Source organism: Pectinophora gossypiella, chromosome Z, assembly GCF_024362695.1.
Source record: "Pectinophora gossypiella chromosome Z, ilPecGoss1.1, whole genome shotgun sequence".
Taxonomy (NCBI): domain Eukaryota; kingdom Metazoa; phylum Arthropoda; class Insecta; order Lepidoptera; family Gelechiidae; genus Pectinophora; species Pectinophora gossypiella.
Window position 1 is genome coordinate 14,393,513 of NC_065433.1, and position 20,372 is coordinate 14,413,884.

The window sequence follows — 20,372 nt, forward strand, 5'->3', positions numbered from 1 at the left end:
GTGTATTAGACAAATATTTGCGTATTCTTGGTAAGTATATACTATAATTATACCACATTTATTTATATCAAAGATCATGTTTATGAAGCCAGATATTACAGAACCAATTTGAACTTCGATAACAATGCCATTTTTTGTCCCTCAATAATATAAGAGTGTTATTTATATCCCGCCTGCATCATGCCTTATCATACCCATCAGTGTAGAGACAGACACATTATTTCGTTTTTATTGTGAGCTTTTGTACTTTATTTTATATTAGATACAATGGCTGCCGAATCGATTCGTGATAGGTACTTATATTATGTATGTAGTCTATTCAATATTTATTTTTGTTAACATCTATTTTGTTTGAGAGATGTAAAGTAAATGAAAAATAGCTTACGCCATTTACAAATTATTTTTATTATAAAATAAGCTTTCCTTGGAATTTCTGCGGGGCTCGTTTATAAATATACATTCGTCTAAATAGGTTTTTAATAAATAAAAATACGTAAAGTCCATAACATTTATACTTGGGTCGTTCTTCTTTTTTATCGACAATGATCTGTCCTTCGTTCTGCTTCTGATAAGTTATGTGTTAGAATTTTGTTTCATGTTTCCATTGTCCAAAAATATAGTTATCTTATTATACTCAAAATACAAGCAAAATACTAATCGGTTCCTCAATTAGTCCTTAAAGAAGCTTGATTGTTTTTCAAAAAATTCTGTGACAGAGTGGTAAATTAAAATGCTGTCTCCGATGAAAAGGACCACTCTGTCACAATATTTTTTGGAATGTGTCTACAAAGAAAAGTATGTTACCAAGATAAAGAGAACCTCTAAATGGTCCTCTACAGACACATCTTTATATGATGTTTTAAAATATTTAATGCCGTTATAATTTTAAAGATGTTAAATCCGATAAATTGAGAAAATGTCTTTTTATTGTCGATAAAAAAGAAGAACGACCCACTTACAATTTTTTTTACGTCCCTAATAGGTAACGGTATGTTGGTAAATTAATTTCTGGTATATTTATATGGAATCTAACCGATTTGGTATCGAAACTAAACACGCGTTTCTACTGTAACATACGGTCTATCCATAATATAATACTTTTCTTAGGAAAAGTACTTAAATTGTATGCAACTGTTACCATTAATTGGTAACTAACTACTAATATATAAACTTTGGTACGTTTGGTATGTCTAACTCACGTAGGTCGTAGTCGAGGGGTCAGCTCGTCAGTCACAACGATAAACGTGTCACAGTTGAATAAAGTAAACAAAACCGTCCCATTGGATTCGTTTGTTTGTTCATTGCCTTTCGAGAACAAGAGGATAATTACAAATTCGGGTATAGTTGTAGAAACAATTGTGACTAGAAAAGCTAATTTAATGCTTATCACATATTTTCGCTATTTAATTTTGACTCACAGGTAAACTGTTCATTTTCTATTTTAACTTTTCTTTTGATCTTTATTGTTCACACATATCAACAAAAACGAAAACAAAAAGACATGATATTATAAAAGGTGACACGTTTTTTAATTCATTCAAATATAGTGTTTCGAAAGAATGTGACCACACCTGTAATTAACCACGTTTCCTTCTGGTAGGAAGGTCAGACAAGCAGTCGCTTCTGTAAAAAACCGTATCTCTGATATCGTCAGGTTAGGTAAGCGGCCTTGTGAAGAACGGCATAACGCTAGAGATGATGATGATTTTATACCTATATACTATAGTTTTCCAACAGCCTCCGTGGTCTAGTGGTTAGAGCGTTAGGCTCACGATCTGGATATCTGGGTTCGATTCCCGATGGGGACATTTTCAAAATCACTTTGTGAGACTGTCCTTTGTTTGGTAAGGACTTTTCAGGCTTGAATTACCAGATGGTCTGAAAAAGTAAGATGGTTCCGTGCTTCGGAGGGCACGTTAAGCCGTTGGTCCCGGCTATTAGCCGTAAAAACACCTCCACCAACCCGCAGTGAAGCAGCGTGGTGGAGTATCTTCCATACGCCTAAATACTTCCCAGCAGTGGGAAGTATTTAGGCTGTTTATGTATGTATGTTATGTATAGTTTCCATAATCTCACCTGTTCAAAACTCTGTTAGTAATGTTTATGTCTAAATTATAAATTCACTTATTCCACGAATTTATCAAAGAGTAACTATTATTTTGATTATTAATATTTATTTAGATACGAGGCTTAAAATAAAACGCGTATTTGAAGTTTACTTCAGGCTTTCGGGCTTTAGCCCGAAGGCGATGAGAGTAGAAATTGATAGATAGATAGTAGAACGGGTCTCTTGTGAAGAGCTGCACATCTTTTGAAAACATGGTAAGAAGGTGTCCCTAATGGGTGATATAAGCGAAGGTAGAGAAATAACCACACGTTAGCATAAGTAACAAACCGCAGTCAATTACCCTTTGCATAGCTGAGTCTCGTATTAATCACTTTCTACCTTCGGTGTACTTTTTAAGTACCTACTAATCTGCTCTGAGTGAATGCGAACACTTTCGAATCCTTTTTAATTATCTTTGATGATATCCGTAATATTAGAATGAGGCTGTTGTGATTTCATACATCATATTCTAGCTACATAAACTGAAGATTGGAAACATGCCAGTCCAACTCTTTGAAGGTAACAGTGAAAGGATGAGTGTAATTTATCTTCGACCACATTGTCACTGTCCTTACACGATATTTCAAAAGACAGATTCTTTTTCCTTTGTAACATGTAGCTGCTCATATTTTAGAAACTTGCATCATAAGATACACGAAAGTATAACCAGTTCTCTTCCGTTTTCCAGTGGTTTCACGTCTACCAAAATTAATTCGGTATAGTTAAAGTGTAATGATAAAGATCAAAATTTAAGTAGCTCCTTTTTTATTTTCTTTTCCAATTTTTTACTCTTTAATTAATCGTCGCTTTTGCCTACAGTTGTGGTTCGTCGTAATTTATTTGTCGGATTTGAATTAATTTGAAAACTTACTTTCAAATTAAATTCTAAATAGGTAAGATTATATTTGTGAAATATTTCTTTTAATGCAAATACGTCACAGACGTAATAAACCCGTTTGTGAATTTGTTTACCACGAGAGAAATAGGATGCTTATTAAAACGTACGTACGGAAAAGGATGTTTATTTAAGTGGTTCGCAATATATTCGTGACCTTTTTAGATATTTCCACTTGGCGTGAGCACAGCTAATGCGGTGCGGTGTGACGTTTACCTGCAAATGTACATTTGTGCTAGAATAGAGTTGTATACTCCACAATTGACAATTGTTTTTACCGACTTCAAAAAAGGAGGAGGTTCTCAATTCGACCGTATATTTTTTTTTTTTTTTTTTTTTTTTTTTTATGTTTGTTCGGGCATATCTTCGTCGTATATGAACCGATTTTGATAATTCTTTTTTTGTTTGAAAGGAGATATACCCAAGGGGGTCCCATGTCAAGGAAGTCAGGATCTGATGATGGAAGACCAGAGAAATCGAGGGGAATTTTCAAAAATCGTAGGAGCGACTAGTGCGTTTGTAAAGTCATATTGATCGGATCGATCTTTAGGCTTCGGAAAACTTCCCGACCTTCGAAAACTGGTCAGCATCAGGGAGATACCCTATGGCCTGGCAAAACTATACAACCTGGAGCAATTTTTCTTTCACGAAACGTATTTAAATCTTGATCAAATTCAATCGCCGGTGCAAAAAAACAAAATGGCGGAAAAAAAAGATGGCCGCCATACAAAATTTTGTCGATTTTGGAAGAAGCCCGTTTGGGTAAAAATAATGTATGGGGCGCTTACTCAAAACGTCATGTAGAGTACGGAAATACTTTCTGGTCACCAAAAACTGCTCCGCATCAGAGAGATACTCTACGGCCTGGCAAAACTATCGCACGTGAACCAATATTTCTTTCAGAGCACTTATTTAAATCTTGGTCAAATTCCATAGCGCGTAAAAAAAAAACAAAATGGCGGAAAAACAAGATGGCCGCCATACACAATTTTGTTTTTTCAGAAAATGTCTCTGGATATAAAATATATATCGGGGTTGTGATCGGATCGTCATGTTAAGTATGGAAATACTTCCCGATTTTCGAAAACTGCTCCGCATCAGGGTGACACCCTACGGCCTGGCAAAACTATCACACCTGAACCAATTTTTCTTTCACGAAACCTATTTAAATCTTGGTCGAATTTAATGGCCGGTGAAAAAAATACAAAATGGCGAAAAAACAAGATGGCCGCCATACAAAATTTTGTTTTTCCAGAAAATGTCTTGGGGGTAAAAATGATGTATAGGGGTGTGATCGGAACGTCATCTTTGAAAACTGCTCCCAATCAGGGAGACATCCTACGGTCTGGCAAACCTATTGCACCTGGATTTTGTTTGTTTCCACGACACCCATTTAAATCTTGGTCAAATTCTGTCGCCGGTGAAATAAAACAAAATGGCGGAAAAACAAGATGGCCGCCATACGAAGAGGGACAGTTTCGAATAAACAGGACACGCGAGCTGCTTTAGCAGCGAGCGAACCACGCGAAATCTACTGTATCTATATGTATGCGTGAGTGTGTATGATAGCAGCTTCCACTGACAACCACATGTGTGTATGTACACATACACATGTGTGTGTGTGTGTGCGTGTGTGTGCGCGCGCGCGCGTGTGTGTGTGTGTGTGTGTGTGTGTGTGTGTGCGTGTGTACGTGCGCGTGTGCTCGTGTGCGTTAGCGCGTGTGTGAGTGTGTGTGTACACTCACACACGCGCTAATAATTGTGATCACTACTAATAATATATTATATTATTATATATGAATATAAATCAGAAAATCTGTCTGTCTGCATCCTTGCTCGGTCTAACCATCACTTAAAATCGTAAAATAAAATAAAATTTTTAACAAAAAAAAAACCGACTTCAAACGCAAAACTAAAAAGCAATAAATAAATTTACTTCGCACAAAGTAATTAGTACGTATTTTCAATTAGTTAATTAATTTATAATTCTGAAGTCGGTGCCAAGTAAATGCTACAACAACCCTACTACAATATCAAATTACTATGTACACACAATATTGTTTAATACCTATATCAAAGCAATTACAAAACAATGTCAAACAAAAAATTACAAAACAATCAGTATTGAAAAATATATGAATCGGTACTTCGTTGTAGCATTTCCTTGGCACCGGCTTCAGATTTATAAAATAATTAACTAATTGAAAATACGTACTAATTACTTTGTGCGAAGTAAATTTATTTATTGCTTTTTAGTTTTGCGTTTGAAGTCGGTTTTTTTTTTGTTAAAAATTTTTCAATGTCATTTTAGCTACTATTTAAGAAAGTAAAATAAAAAATAACGTGCGCCTTACTGCGCAAATTAACATTTATGTATCTACCTGTTAGGTATCATTGTTTTTCAGATTTATGAATAATACATACCATAGACGTCGTACCAAAAGCGACATAAATCATGCAATCCTTTTAAAGAAAAATAATTGCAAAGAAAATAATTCATTAAAAGATAACGATAATATTTTTATTGTTTTTACAAGCAAGCACTAACTGTGGCTTTCTTACTGTTTGCCTGCCAACATGATTACGTGCGTTACAACATTTTATATAAGTACTTGTGTGTGATGATATTGAGCAGTTTGCTGTGCACAAAGGGACTGTATGTATGCGGCGGTATACTGAGGACACTCGTGCGTGTTTATTCTCGTGTAATGGATACTATCCATAGCTGGACACGAGATCGTTAATCAGTTGACAGCTTATTAACAAAGTCAATATCTCTAGTAGCTTTTGTCACCAATACGTCTGGGGTGGTTCGAATTCGAACTGTAACAAAAACATCATACGTAAGCTTTAATGATAAGGTTATATTAGATAATCTAAGCGACAATTGGTATTTAACGTGACCAAAACATTCGACTTAATCACTTATTTTAAGAAGTTCTATTAATTTTAATTAAGCCTTTCCTTCCCTAGCAGCACATAATTGGACTGAGAAAAAACGTTTATAAACCCTTTGATCATTCAGCGTAACTTTCCTTTTCTGAAATCTCTGAAGATAAATCCTTTATTTTATCTTTACTTTGATCTATAGTAATGTTTGGGTTACATCCGCGTTATGTGCGATTTCACTTAGGTAGAGTTCTTTCAAGTAATTCACACTTTGATGCTTGTTCGTTAGTTAAACCAACAAAAATATGGTACATTAACAGAACTGGTTTTTAGATTTTATTTATACGTATAGGAATGTATATCATGCGTCAAAATAAAAGAACCAATTCAACCATAACTAAGTAGTATCAGTATAGAGCATATTCCACCTCGATTGCAGATTAAAGGAGTAAAGTAATAGCAAATAAATGTTTTCGGTACAACTCCATCACGGATTTTTCCAATAACGTATGCCCACGCCTACTAAAACCTACACATATGGTCAATATTCATCAAATACGTGTCAGTAAAGTTAGAAAAGTGAAGAGTATTGCTTCTTTATTTCAAATAGGAAGTAAAAGAGCGAACGGAACATGGAGCGTAGCAAACTGCTACGCCGTAGCAGCTAGCGCCGGTTTGCGATTAAAACTATGTTTTCTCCCGGTTCCGGGGCAAATGGAAACATTAATTATTTTCTACAATCCACTCATATGACACTGTCCCCGTGATATTTTCTTGGATTACCTTCCATTTACGTTACTAATAACTTTGCATACAATTAAATACTTACTTACTTCGTGGTGTAATGTCTAGAAGTATGGGACTTTGTGGATACCCCCTAATATATATTTTTATATTATGTTTTCTATGTTTTGATACCAGATTGTTTTCAGGACATCAAGTTCATGCTTCTGCCGTGGGTAGTGGCGATGGCAATGGAGACTTTGGTTGAGGTTATAAATCTCATTTACCTGTTCTACTTACAAACGGTAAGTACCTATTAATTCTAGTTTCATCTTACTTTATGGTATACAAAAAATATATTTTCCAGTATTTTTTGCAGAAGCACTTTGTTTCCCCTTTACAGAAGTACTCCCTAGATTTCACTGGAGTACCAACATAATGCAGGTCCACCTAGGCTAACCAAAGCCACAGCAGTATTAAAATGAGCTTTAACTTACCAATTCTCATTACTTAAGGCTTAATCCAATAAAAACAAATGTAAAATTAATTAAATTAAATTCCGAAAATTAAACTTCTTATCCAACAACGAACATAATGTCAATCTTTGTAATAATTAATTGTAATACTTAATTATAAAGTGGAACTTCGAATAACAATAAATTTCGTTTAAATTGTTTGAGACCCGTAATTTAAATAAATTTAAATACAGAACACACGCGACATTTTTCACAAAGACTTCAGCAGCTTACAAATTAGCTGAGGAAAAATAATATTCAATGAAGCAATTTTCTCAGAAAATTGTGTAAAACCGCAATGTCGAACATTAAACTAGATTCCAATACCATGATTTAAAATATACTCAAAAATATGCGTAAATAATAAAAGAAGGCAGTCGACGAACGGTCTCTCTTGTTTGTCTTGTAAAAATAGATTATAATTAATTAATTTGAGACTTCAAATCTATCCAATAAACGTTTTGTCGAACCAATTAGGATATATCTGTAAGAGCAAGCGTGGCTGAATTGCGTGATATTTTGCCTGGTTAGCGTTGACTTAGTTTGGCAACGTCTTGATGAACTATTCTGTGGAAAATGGCGCTAGACATTTTACGTAGGGACGAATTTATTACAACCACAACACATCAACCCTATTGAAGGTACGCGGTGCGAGTTGGTATTACTTGGCCTTAAAAAAAGGCTTTTTGCTCTACTTCAAATCAAATCTAAAATTACTTTAAGGTTTATACAAACGGGGACAACTTAAATTTATGAACAATGACACTCGTAGAGAAAACCAGTCTCTATCACACCGAACGTCAGTGTGGTTATAAATATTAATTTTGTTTTATAAGTAACCGTCTTTTTTATTTTTTTGATACTATGACAAACAAAACTAAAACTGACTTCGAATCATAACACAATACTTACGAAACCTAAGATATAATTAGCTAGGTAAGTACGTTACACATTAGATGCGAAATAGCCAATTCTAACAGTGAGCCTTACCAATTTATAGGCATAGAAAAGCCAGAGCGAAAACTAGACAAGGTTACTTTTTATTTTCATACAACATCAATCAGATTGGAAAATATCGAAGTCAATCCTCTGATGTGAATAACCTAATACAAATTCGATGTCAGGTATATGTTATTTGTAGTTCAGACGGTTGGTAATTTTATAGGTCAACAAAAAAGTAGACAAAAAATGGTGTTAATGTCTTCAATAGCATAGAAAGGTGTATTACAACATGTTTAGGCGGCACAGGTGGCAAAATTAAATCTAATAAATTACCAATTTTGAAAACTCCTGGTAAACTTTCCGGTTAAAACTACCTTATTCTTGGAGTAGTAGTAGTAACGTAAAATAAGTAGAAACATGTGCCTTAATTTTTGACAACATCCCTTTTACATAATAGCTGTAAGATTATAGGGTGGGAGATGACACAAATTGGTAATCAGACGCCCTACTCCCGTCCCTTTTACATTTTGTTATGTTATTATATTCCGACGATTTGTGCTTATACCTATTTGGAGTGTCGAAGCGGGAAGGGTATCAAGTGGCAAGGGTTTTTGAACTAAGAAATCAATAGAGGGTCTCTCAGCGAAATGTTATGAAAGAATCGACATAGTTTAGGGTATCGTAATTAACAGGATAAAATGGTAAGAGTATAAAAATATAAATAATTGCAATACTAAACAAAATGTTTGATGAAATATGATGATGGCCTTATTTTATATTTCAAACTCACGACGGTAATTTCTAATGGGATGGGCAGAGCCACAAATATTCGAAATACCACTTGTAGCAACCATTGATAGCAAGTCCTATTAAGATAGACGTGATGGACTCTCTTATGACAAGTGTATTGTATAATAATGGTCCAGCTTATTAGAATGGGCACATTCCCTCTGACAGTTTTAATGACAAGCCCGGAAAAATATCATAAGCAACTGAACGCTTCTAGGTTTTTTAATCAGCATAGAAGAAAATGCTTACTTTAAATTTCAAATGATTTTTATTTTTATAGCACTTGCCGGTGCTTAGGGAAACTCGCAAAGAGAAAATTTAAATAAAAAAAAATCTGACTCTGACGTGACTTGAACCCGCAGCTCTTATCAAGCCGGGACGAGCGCGTTAACCATTATACCACCGGGTCCTCATCCTGTCCGTACGAAATTCTTTCGATCTATATAATGTGGGGGAAGACCAGCATACTGTACTAAAATATGAGTTTAATTGGATTTATTGAAGAAGATATTGGGTATGGGAGATAATTGGATAGTATCCTAAGTCAAAGATAAATTATTAAAATTCTGATTTCTAAATAAAGACGGATCTAAAGGTTACAAAAAACGTTTTCTTGTTTCTATTTAACTTATTTATGAATTTAAGGAAATAAAAATATAATATTATTTTTCTATGACGTCACCAGTTGCTTTTTCATACAAATTCCGTGATAATTTCGTTTTGACGTTTAGTAAAAATTAACTAATATGACTAGTTACAATCTATCCTTTTTACTTGGCTATGTTTTTAAGTCAAAATGTAAGAGAAAGCGTCATAATCTTTTGATATACAATTTTTTTTTAAAACTTGATTTAAGTTGATTATATTATTAGTCACAAATCGTAGGCCTAGAAGTATGAAAATAGTTTCAGGCGGTGAACCGACAATGCCATTCTGATACGTAATTTACCGATTTGTGAATAAGGCTTTAATTGCACAGATATATGTATTTGTTTTTAAACTAGGCAAGAGCGGCATATCTTTGATGTCAGTGCATGTAAACATTTCGTCATACTGTTACCCGAAATATAATAGAAGAGTTTAATAATTGAATGAGATATTAAAAGACCATTTATAAAATCAAAATTATTTATTGTTAATTAAGTTGATGCTCATCCACAATAAGAGATCAGTTTACTTGAACATTCAAGTAGATTCAGAGTATTAATCTGTGAAAGGTTATCTACTTAGTTAAGTTTATTTAGTTTTTTTTGGTTATTTTCCAGATATTATCTGGAATGAGGCAAGATCGGCATATAACGGACTTCCCTCTCTTAATGTAGACGGTCTTCCCAACTATTACATTTTAACGTTAGAAATTTCACACGGGTACAAATTCGAAATAATAGCTATATTTCTACACAATATTTAACGAATACATTATTAGCTCAATAAAACCACTTACTAATTAATAACTTACGTAATCAGAAAAACTTTCGGAAATTCTTCGATTTGCCACGTTTAATTCCGCCACTGGCCACTGTACGTATCACTACACTGTGCTGTGCTGTGTTGTGGCACTGTGTCTGAAGCGCGAAAAGGTAATAAAAATTGCAGGACCGACATTGTCCAAACTAATTATACCATCATCATCTACGGTTTTTAGGTCAGACTAGCTATTTGGAAGGACCGTGGTATTCGACGCACAGCTAAGGTGCGCTTGGTTCGGGCTCTGGTGTTTTCCATATTTATGTACGGTGCCGAAACTTGGAGCTCGAAGAGCCGCGATTGCAGTAAGATCGATGCTTTCGAAATGTGGTGTTGGCGTAGGTTGCTACGCATACCTTGGACTGCGATGCGTACAAATGAGTTCATATTAAAAGAGCTCAAGATCAAGACGCGGCTCTCCTCAATATGCCCGAATCGTGCCATAAGCTTCTTCGGACATATTATGCGGTCTCCGAAGCACAGTCTGGAGAAGCAGATCATCGTTGGGTAAATGGATAGCAAACATGCGCAAGGAAGCGCACCTACGAGGTGGTCTGACATCCTAAAGAAGACAGTCGGCGGCAGCATACAGAGGACGGTCCACGCAGCACATAGCCGTACCGAGTGGAAAACCATAACCTGTGGTTGTGAGCTTCAGCAGTGAGGGAACGACGAAGAAGAAGAAGCTCTTTAAGTACTGTTTTATCGACAGAGACGTAAGGCACTAATTATTCAAAATTTGAAGGTATTGGCACTCGACGGTCTTTTAGCCCAGACGGTCTTTCCGACATTGATCGTCATTTAGCCAGGGTCGGCATCATCTATCTAGAACATTGAGTACTAATATTACTATAGGCCGGCGGCGCGGCGGCGTCGGGTTGAAATCCCGTCAGTCAGATTTCTTTTCGATTTCAATTTTGCTCTTTTTAACTTTTATAAATTAAATATTTTATTTCATAAAGAAAGTACCACTAAGGTAGTCGAAACGACTTCCAACATTTTCATCAAACCATAATTTAAATTTCAAATTATAAGACATTCACCTATATTGTAGTACTTAGTTTCAACATTCGCACATTTGCCGGATTAAGCTTATGTAGTAGCAGAAATTCAGGTAAAATTCAGAAATGTTTCATTATAGATACTCGTGTCATCATTTTTTCAACTATAACAGTTCAACTGAGTTTCATGTGGAGCCTTCCACGAGAAAGAATAACTTAACAGGTAGGTTCAGCCAAAATTTGTGGCACTTCGTAGATCAGCACCGAACCTAGTTGGTTTTACGCAGATTCACATATTAGGTGCCTGTTCAAATATAGAGGGTGCGCAATATCCATTGTAATTCAAAATACGCAAGCAATGGATGCACAGGTATACACACATACACACACTCACATGTTAGGTAGAAAGCCGATTGTTGAAAACCGGTTTATAAGCGGTGAAAATCCACAACAATACCTACTTCGGGGAAGCCTTACAGAAATAACACGGCAATTTATTCATCCGGGTCTTCTACAAATAGCAAGTTGTGTGTAGGTGAAGTTAAATTCAGGTCTTCAAATTTACAATGCGTATGACTGCATTATATGTATTAATTAAAATTATTATAATATATTAAGTTGTTCCTTTTCGTCAGAGTTATTTTTTGTATGCCTTGAGGTATGAAACAAGGCAACTGTTTGTTTACGTTCGAGTGCGTCTCTTTCTTTTATTGTTGCCGTAAGTTCTTTGTCGTGCATCATATTATGTAAAACTGGATATAAGTACACGATTACGTTATGATTAGCAGTACAATTTAAAATGACTGCATCATGCAATGAGTTAATATGAGTGCCTGTGGGCGGAAATAAATAAGTTTCAAAGGAAAGTTATCACACGGGCCATTGCCTAAGATATTATTATAAGATAAAATATTGCGATCACATTTTAATAAATTAATGCCGTAAAATAAGCTCGCTAAAAGATGGCAAAAATATCGTTCCACAATTTAATGAAAACCGCACAGCAATAACATTAGTCTTATTGCAGCGCGGTTTTCATATTTTATGATATTAACAAGAACAGAACGGTCATTTGTAACAAATTATTCTCCTATAAAGTTTGTTAGTAAATGGATCATTTAGTCAATGTGATTGCAACTCGATAATGATGGTCGGATCATGTACAGCAGCGGTAGTAATGATGATTTTATTGAGGCCGATATGATTCCATATTGTACTATTATAATTGGTCTTTACCTATGAAATTGCCGTTATGTATGAAAAAGATTAAACGATTTTTTTTCATGTAATCAATGTATCTTCGCCAACGCAGTGGCAGTTTATAGATGCCCTTCTTAAAGAAATCAGCTGGACGAGAAGCAACAAATTCTTCAAAGGTATTTTGTACTGCCTCTCGGGTATTGAATTTTTTTCCCGCCCAAAAATAATCCAAATTCTGGAAAAGTGGTAGGTATCTGTAGGCGCAAGGTCTGGTGAGTAGGAGAACAATTCGTTATTATGTGTTTTCATAATGAAAGTGACCGCGTAAACCTCAAATAATTAATAAATTACTACAATATTCCAAACGGTAACATAAATGAATGACAGAAATCGATGGGAAATTAGCTGTCGTTCGCAATATCATCCGCTAGGGTTCCAAATCGGTTCAGCCCGATTCAGGCATGAAAAGCAGTTTATATAGACAGAATATTTTTTGCATGTCTAATATTAGTATGGATCAAATACCTTCACCTGCTAATTAATCTCTCCAAATGGTATAGCCTCGCAAGCATTAGAATTGAGCCACAATTCATTTCGAAACAATCCGAAAGTTATTTCTGCATGACAAAGGGAATTCACCACCTGTATATAAAATACATTTATCATATTTAACAAAACATAACATTTTTCGACTCAGACTGTGCACAACCACTAGCAATTAATTTTTATCTTCTATCGTATGGGTTGTGAGATGCATTACCAACCCCATCAACCCTGCTGTCACGGTTATTATTGAGCCGCCAAAGCCCCCTGACATGGCTCATATAACGACTACTAATTTACATCAGAATCATTAATTCATTAATTCCTTTAAACTGTAACTTTTATCTAGAACTAATAAATTTCGTTCAATGATTATAACAAAATAATCGTTATTCTTCTAAGAACTACTTTGTCATTCCGTTTCATAAAGTCGTACCTATACCTGCGAATGTCCTTAATACAAATTCTATACTACTGTAAAAGATAGTAATGCTAATTATTTCGGTAGATCTCTCTTTTTATTAGTAAACCCCTCTCAAAAGTGAACTCTCGCAGTAAACATAGAACCTCTACGTCCACCATAAAGGTTAATAACGTTCATCCCCCACAAGCACCCAAATTCAAACATCAATGCCTAAATTGGTCAAATAGATCCTGTATCATTCAATCTGCTTAAAAAATAATGTCATGTAAATCAGACACTTGAAGCGATGTAATACTAAGTAATGAATGATATTTTACAAATCCATTCTTGCCCCGGATGCAACACAAGGACCAACTGCCGCCAGAAGGAGAGTTTTGTAGAAGAATCCGGAATTCAAATCCCTTTGACTAAACAAACATTTTATGGAACGCAGCAATGTGAAAATAATTATTTAGCACACAAAAGGCCGATGGCCTTTAATTATAATAATTAATCTCTGTGAAAGGGAAGAAATAAACAGAGATTAAATCAGCTGTCAAATACTTCATGACATTTACCGTTAAAATGGGTTTACCTTCGAATAAAAGCTGCGTCACATTCGTTCAGCCTTGAGTATAACTGAGAGTTTATTTATTATAACTAAATAATAATAAAGCCTGATTAAATAATCATGTGATTTGTGGTACGGCTCGTCACTTTAGTCCTCTGTGTCACCGGCTTGATTATCTATCGGGGAGCGCTGTTTCGAAGTCCGGTACTGGATTAATTTATCTTAAGTACAATTTTCACTAACACTGTTGTCTCGACCATTATAGACAGCGACATGACGATACCGGACGACACGATTATTACGATAGCGGACAATAACAAACCCTACGTCATCGACCATGATGGGACCAGTTTATAGTTATCACGGTTTGAATAGGCCTTCTAAAAATACAGATTGCCTGAGCATTAAGCGTTTTAGTAGTACGAGAAGCAGAAGGATGAAAACCGGCCCGGCCAAGTAGTTAATGCCATCTGCGGCAAATCTAGAATAAGTCACGTCAAAAAAAAAAGATGAAAACCGGTTCTGTAATTTTTGTTTATACAAAAGTTTTAACAGATCACTATGAAAGTAGGTAAATTAAGGCAATATCTAAGTCAATTATCGGATACAGTCAAGGCATCGTCGAAAACTTTAGCTATAGCTTTGGAGGATATTGATTTATATGAGCGATTTATTCAAAGTGATATACTATCACAACAATTGTAGGACTACACTACAGAACCAGTATGAACAGAACGTGGATACTTTTACACACGAATGTGTATGGCATCATAAAAGGTCAATACGTAAGAGCACTTTTGAATCCTTATTAAGCTTTATTGACGAAGAAATTACTTATAAGTAATGAGAAGATTATGTATTTGCAGTATTTGTTTAATTACTAAGAAATTATTGTGACTAAATTAGGGGAAGCCGGCTATCAACTTGTTTGTCAGGATTTACCAGGAAACATTTTCATGTAAAGTAGTAAAGCGCTATAGTGATTCAGTTACGATTGAAAATTCAAAAAGTTTTAAATGAAAGATAGTTTATAAAAATGGAATCAAATATACAAAACACGTATGTTTCTAAATCCAACGCTGTGGCGTATGCTATCCGATCTTCAGTAAAAGGAGAAGGAATAAAAAACTTCCACGAAACCTTAAACCAAAAAATTAAATATTACTCCTCCTCCTTTGGCATTTAGATAATTATAGAGGGAAAATGCAGAATACCAGATAAGCTTATCAATTTATCAGTGCTTTGGTTAAAGGACCAGACTATAGGCGACCCTTATCTGACACAGATATAATAAGAATTGATGCAGTGTGTCAAGGTTTAATAAATATGATTCACTGTGGTAATTTATATTGAAATTTAAATAAACTTGGTTACTGAATCAGTTATAGTTACTGTAGCTGACTTACACTGTGTTCAGTTGAATCAAATTATACCTAGAGGTATTGAAGTTCAAGAAGGTCTCAATACACGTGTTGCCTTTGATAATTATGACCGGTTTACGAAAACAGCATCTGGAATAGAAACGCTCAATTTTATTTTATTCCATCAACGCTGGAAGGCAGACGTAGAACTTTCATGGAAATTTCTTGGGAAATAGAACCTTATTTCAGAAGACCAAAAAAGTCGACAACAATTGACCCCTATAGAAACAATCCAGAATCGATTCAAAAGACAATTGTTATAGATGCTATTTGGATAATGTCTTTGTCAAGAATGCCTGAAGTTACTTTAATGTGGGGTTGAATACAATTCAAAAACTTGTAATTACAAAAGTGTGAGACAAATAAACTCATCTCTAACTTCTTACACAGTAGTCGAGGAAACGATGAAGCATGAAGAAAAAGTTTGTGAAGCATGTTAAGAAAACTATTGCTAGAATGGCAAAAGAAAGAAAAGAAAGCGTGCTGGATAACACGCAAAAAGTCCAAAATTTTACAAAATTTTGTTAAATTTGGAGGTTTCCACATTCAGCTTTCCTTTTTTAAAGCCCTGAGGGAAAATAATTGATGGTTGTGGAATAGGACTTCTTTTGTGTGGTGTGATTGTCATCTTAGTAGTCAATGACATGCATTTTTTTCGCCACTCTTGTATTTGACCTATTGTGGAAAGTGCCGGGGTAGGACGAAACAACCCAGTTTTTTATTGCACTTCTTGATGATCGCTGTCAACTGGGCTGGGCGTCAAATTGGTATGCGATAACGTAATATTTACAACTATAAACTGGTCCCATCTTGGTAGTCGATGACGATCATGACTCGCGCACTAAAGTTCCGTATACACTGGCATCATGTATGCTGATGACTGGTGCTTTGTTGCATAATCCCCAGGTGACCTGCAACAACTAATATTCGTTTTTCACCAATTATGCTGCTAATTTAGCCTAAAGATCAGTGTTAAAAAGACGGAAGTAATGTCTATAGACACACAAGGGTCAAGCACACTGGTGCTTTATATTACGCTTGGTAAAGACATGTTATAACAGATGGATAAGTTCTGTTACCTGGGGAGTACTATAACATCCAAATGCGATCTTGATGACGAAATCAACAACAGGATCAGTGCTGCAGATGCAGCATTTGGGAAGTTGCGTTCCAAGATTTTTGCTCGCACGACCTCAAGCTGGCCGCTAAAATTAGCGTATGCATGGCGATTGTGCTGTCAAACCTTCTATATTCCTGCAACACGTGGTGCGCATATGGCCACCACATACGGACTATGGATCGTTTCCACCTAAAATGCTTACGTGTCATTATGAAGATCAGATGGCCCGACCGTGTACTTAACGCCGAAATGCTGCAACAAGCCAAATTAGGCCTCAATACCAAAGTTGGTGGTATTGAGGCCTAATTAATGGGTCGGTAGCTTTGGCGGTGCGGTCACGTATCACGTATGGAAGAGCAGAGAGTTCTCCTCTGCCATGGTGAAGCGCATCGCCGAGAATGGCGCAGGCTTGTGATAAGGCGAGTCCACGAGTTCGAGCAACAGCGTCTAGCAGACCTCGACGCTAAACGTGACGAGTAAAAGGCCCCTCCCGCTGCCGCTATTCATTACAATAACCGAAACGGTGTGCTCACGCACCTTAACTCTACGCGGAAGTTCGCCGTGAAGATAGCCATAACACAGACATAAGCCATTTTCAGGCGTATCAGCGTCGTGTCAACTAGGAGTCGAAATGGTCGCCACTTTATGGTTACAAAATACTATAAGCTGAGTAATTTAATGAAAACCATAAAGTGCTATTGAAAATATTTTTGATGTCCAATGAAGAATAAAGATAAGGAAAGAGGCCGTAATACTCTTTAGATATGAGTTCTCATATCTTAAGTTCATATATAAAAGATCATGTGCATATCCAATATATTCTTTACGTTTATGTCTGAGTAAGTACCTACTACTTACATTTATCACGATTTACAACCACTATTACTTGCTACAATTTTGGCTAGAAAACTTACATAAACATTTTGCACGTTCATTTAATTCTAATCTCTTTCATGAGACCTAGCTAGTGTATATTTGATGGTAGGTCATCCACTAGTCATTATATTTTTGACCATTTTCTTTTGTCCATTACTGAAAATAGCTATTTAATCACGAGAAACATACTTACTAAAGTTCACTGTAACAGATACAACATTAGCAAGATAAGCCAGTCCAATCTATATTGAAGGCCGATCAAATAGAGGAAGGCTCTCAGATCTGTCGTGTGCACATGCGGCCACAGATTAAATAATAATTACTATGCTGAGGTAATAAAGACGAGGGTTTAGGGCCCGAACCCTTCTTGAGGCCCCTTGAAAGTTCTCGATGTCGACGTATCTACATCTCAATTTACGGCAAATTGAACATGCCTATGAGTGTCAATGGATTGAACTTTCATAACAATACGCGTACTTGTCGCCATATCATTCTCATCTACATTCTCATAATAATACATAGTTCACGACACAATGAATGAATTGAAATTAATACGGAATTCAAAACTTATTAAAATAATAAAATAATGACATAATATTTCAATTGATTTGAAAAATAGACTAGCACCGTCTACAGTGAGTAAAATAAATGTCCTTTTACGAAAATTCTAGCACGCAACATTATTATTATTCTCCTAAATTGATGGCGTTTTGATCGACGTTTATACACACAAACGTGTCCACGATGAAAGTTCATTAGCACCTGCTACGGAGGTTCCAAGGCCCCAACGAGGGCGCGCGTTCATTGATTCGATTCATCGTACATTCCCTTCATTCTCTTGTGCACGGAACTTTGAACATAAATATTTCAATCTTTTCCATTTTCAGGTTGACTTCAATCCGATAACTGCGTTCCTGTTTACGTTGGATTTCTTCATCGTTATTCTGAATGTAAGTACTTAGCTACATGTTGTAAATATTATCATAACATTTTGCAATTGATAAAGAGTGACTGATATATGTATACGAACATTCGCCGAATCCCTCACAAATCAACCATCTGAATCAACCAATAAAAATCTACTTGTATAGATACCAAACAGCATTGTGATTCCTTCGAAACGAACTGACAGAATTACCAATCATTGCACCCAAATAGTGACTTCCGAATTTCTTAATGGATTTTGTTCTGAACTGGTACTTAATACCTAGCGGACAAATTGACATAAGTAGATTACATTCAACTGCTTATCTTCCTGGATACGTCGTAAAAACCGACCGAGGGATTATATCCTTTTTTAAATGTGATGGATAGTCATATTTTGTCACTAGTGTTGCCAATCGATAGTCCACTATCCTGCAAAATTATACAATCGATAGTGACTTTTATTTGGATAGTAATGGTCACTAATGAATCACAGTCTGCTGCGATGCTAGCGATAGATAAAATAATTCTTGCAATAGTCAGCAACAATAGATATCGAAACTTGTCAAGGTCAACTATTGATAGTACGGCTACACTACCTGTCACCACAGGATTCATCATATCGATCTTAGAACTACGTACACTTCGCTTCAAAAGTGTCTGCAAGTTGTCTTCTGGTTCCTTACGGCTCTGCCCACTCCATTAGGGACTGCGGCCGAAAATTCAGAAATCAGAATCAATTAGTATGAATAAACTTGTTGAAGGTCCATTTCACATTCTTTAAGTACATCTAAAATCTACATTATGAATGTATGAATTTCAAATTTAGGACGTCAATAATACCCGATCACTTCCAATCCCAATGACGCAAAGGTAAATTCGCGGCAGCATAGGTCGCCGATACGTGTCCCAGGGTCGTTATGGAAATACTATTGACAATCCTATACAATATTTCTCCTTGTTTATGTACTTAAATAATACCTTTGCCAAAATCACGAATGCTGTGTACTTCAACTTCACATAAAATGGGCGATAAAAGCACGCACATAACCTCATTTTACTTAAATTAATTAAATAATTTCATCACATGTTATGAATGAATCTGTCTGCTTCAGAAATTTCAAGTTAGACCTATTATTGTGACCAGTTACTGAGTTTCAATACCACCATAGAGTTCTTACATCCAGAAATTGAGTAATGAAAATGTAAATGTTTCTGTGAATAATTAAACTGTTATGATTAAAATATGATAAATAAACAATTTCATTTCTTGATATTAGCAATTTTTGTTAACAAATTAACATTAATTTACATTATAATACATAATTTTACTCAGTTTCGTATATTTTTAGGCTGCTTGGCGCTCGGCGCAAATATTTTTTTATTTGGAGACTATCACCTTTCTATGAAATCCTGTAAGTCGTTGATCAGCAAATAATAATAGGTAGATAGGTAGTTATTTCTTATTTTTCCTGTAAGTTACTTAACACGTTCACGTAAACAGGCCTTGTATTGAAGACTAAGCTCTATAGCACATACTTTTTTCATACAAATATGATTAACGTCTAACAACGATGTACCACACCAATTTCAAAATAAAGTTATGATAGTAGCACTATCGTCATCATACGTCGACGTTAGAATACGTTCAGTTGTATTATATCAATCAAATCCTATACAATTGGTAACAACGTTTAATCACGGCGACGTTCTATGATGTTGTTTGCTATTGAGTGACATAAATTGAAAATATTATTGAACAACGTTTATTCACGGCGACGTTAAATGACGTTCTGTCACGGAATATAGATATGATGGGAAAGAACAGAAAACAGCGTATACTCACGTCAACGTTCAGTAACGTTCAGCCTTAGTCGATATGGTAATAATTACAAACCAGGGAATAACATTAAAGCACTTCCACGGTGATAGACGTTCTGTGATTCGGCTGCAAGGTCCGACGGTGGAGATGGTAACGGCTCGCAT

The 20,372-nt window shown here is 35.5% G+C and overlaps 1 protein-coding gene across 2 annotated transcripts in view; it reads left to right on the forward strand.

The window, feature by feature from the left end:
- Window positions 1-20,372, forward strand: part of LOC126380705 (uncharacterized) — a 90,245-nt gene that overhangs the window by 32,100 nt on the left and 37,773 nt on the right. The window contains exons 5-6 of one of the 2 annotated variants that reach the window (XM_050030297.1): window positions 6,824-6,919; window positions 18,350-18,412. In XM_050030297.1, the coding sequence (XP_049886254.1) occupies window positions 6,824-6,919; window positions 18,350-18,412 (159 nt within the window). The remainder of the gene's footprint in view (window positions 1-6,823; window positions 6,920-18,349; window positions 18,413-20,372) is intronic. The other variant, XM_050030298.1, reaches the window with a different exon arrangement.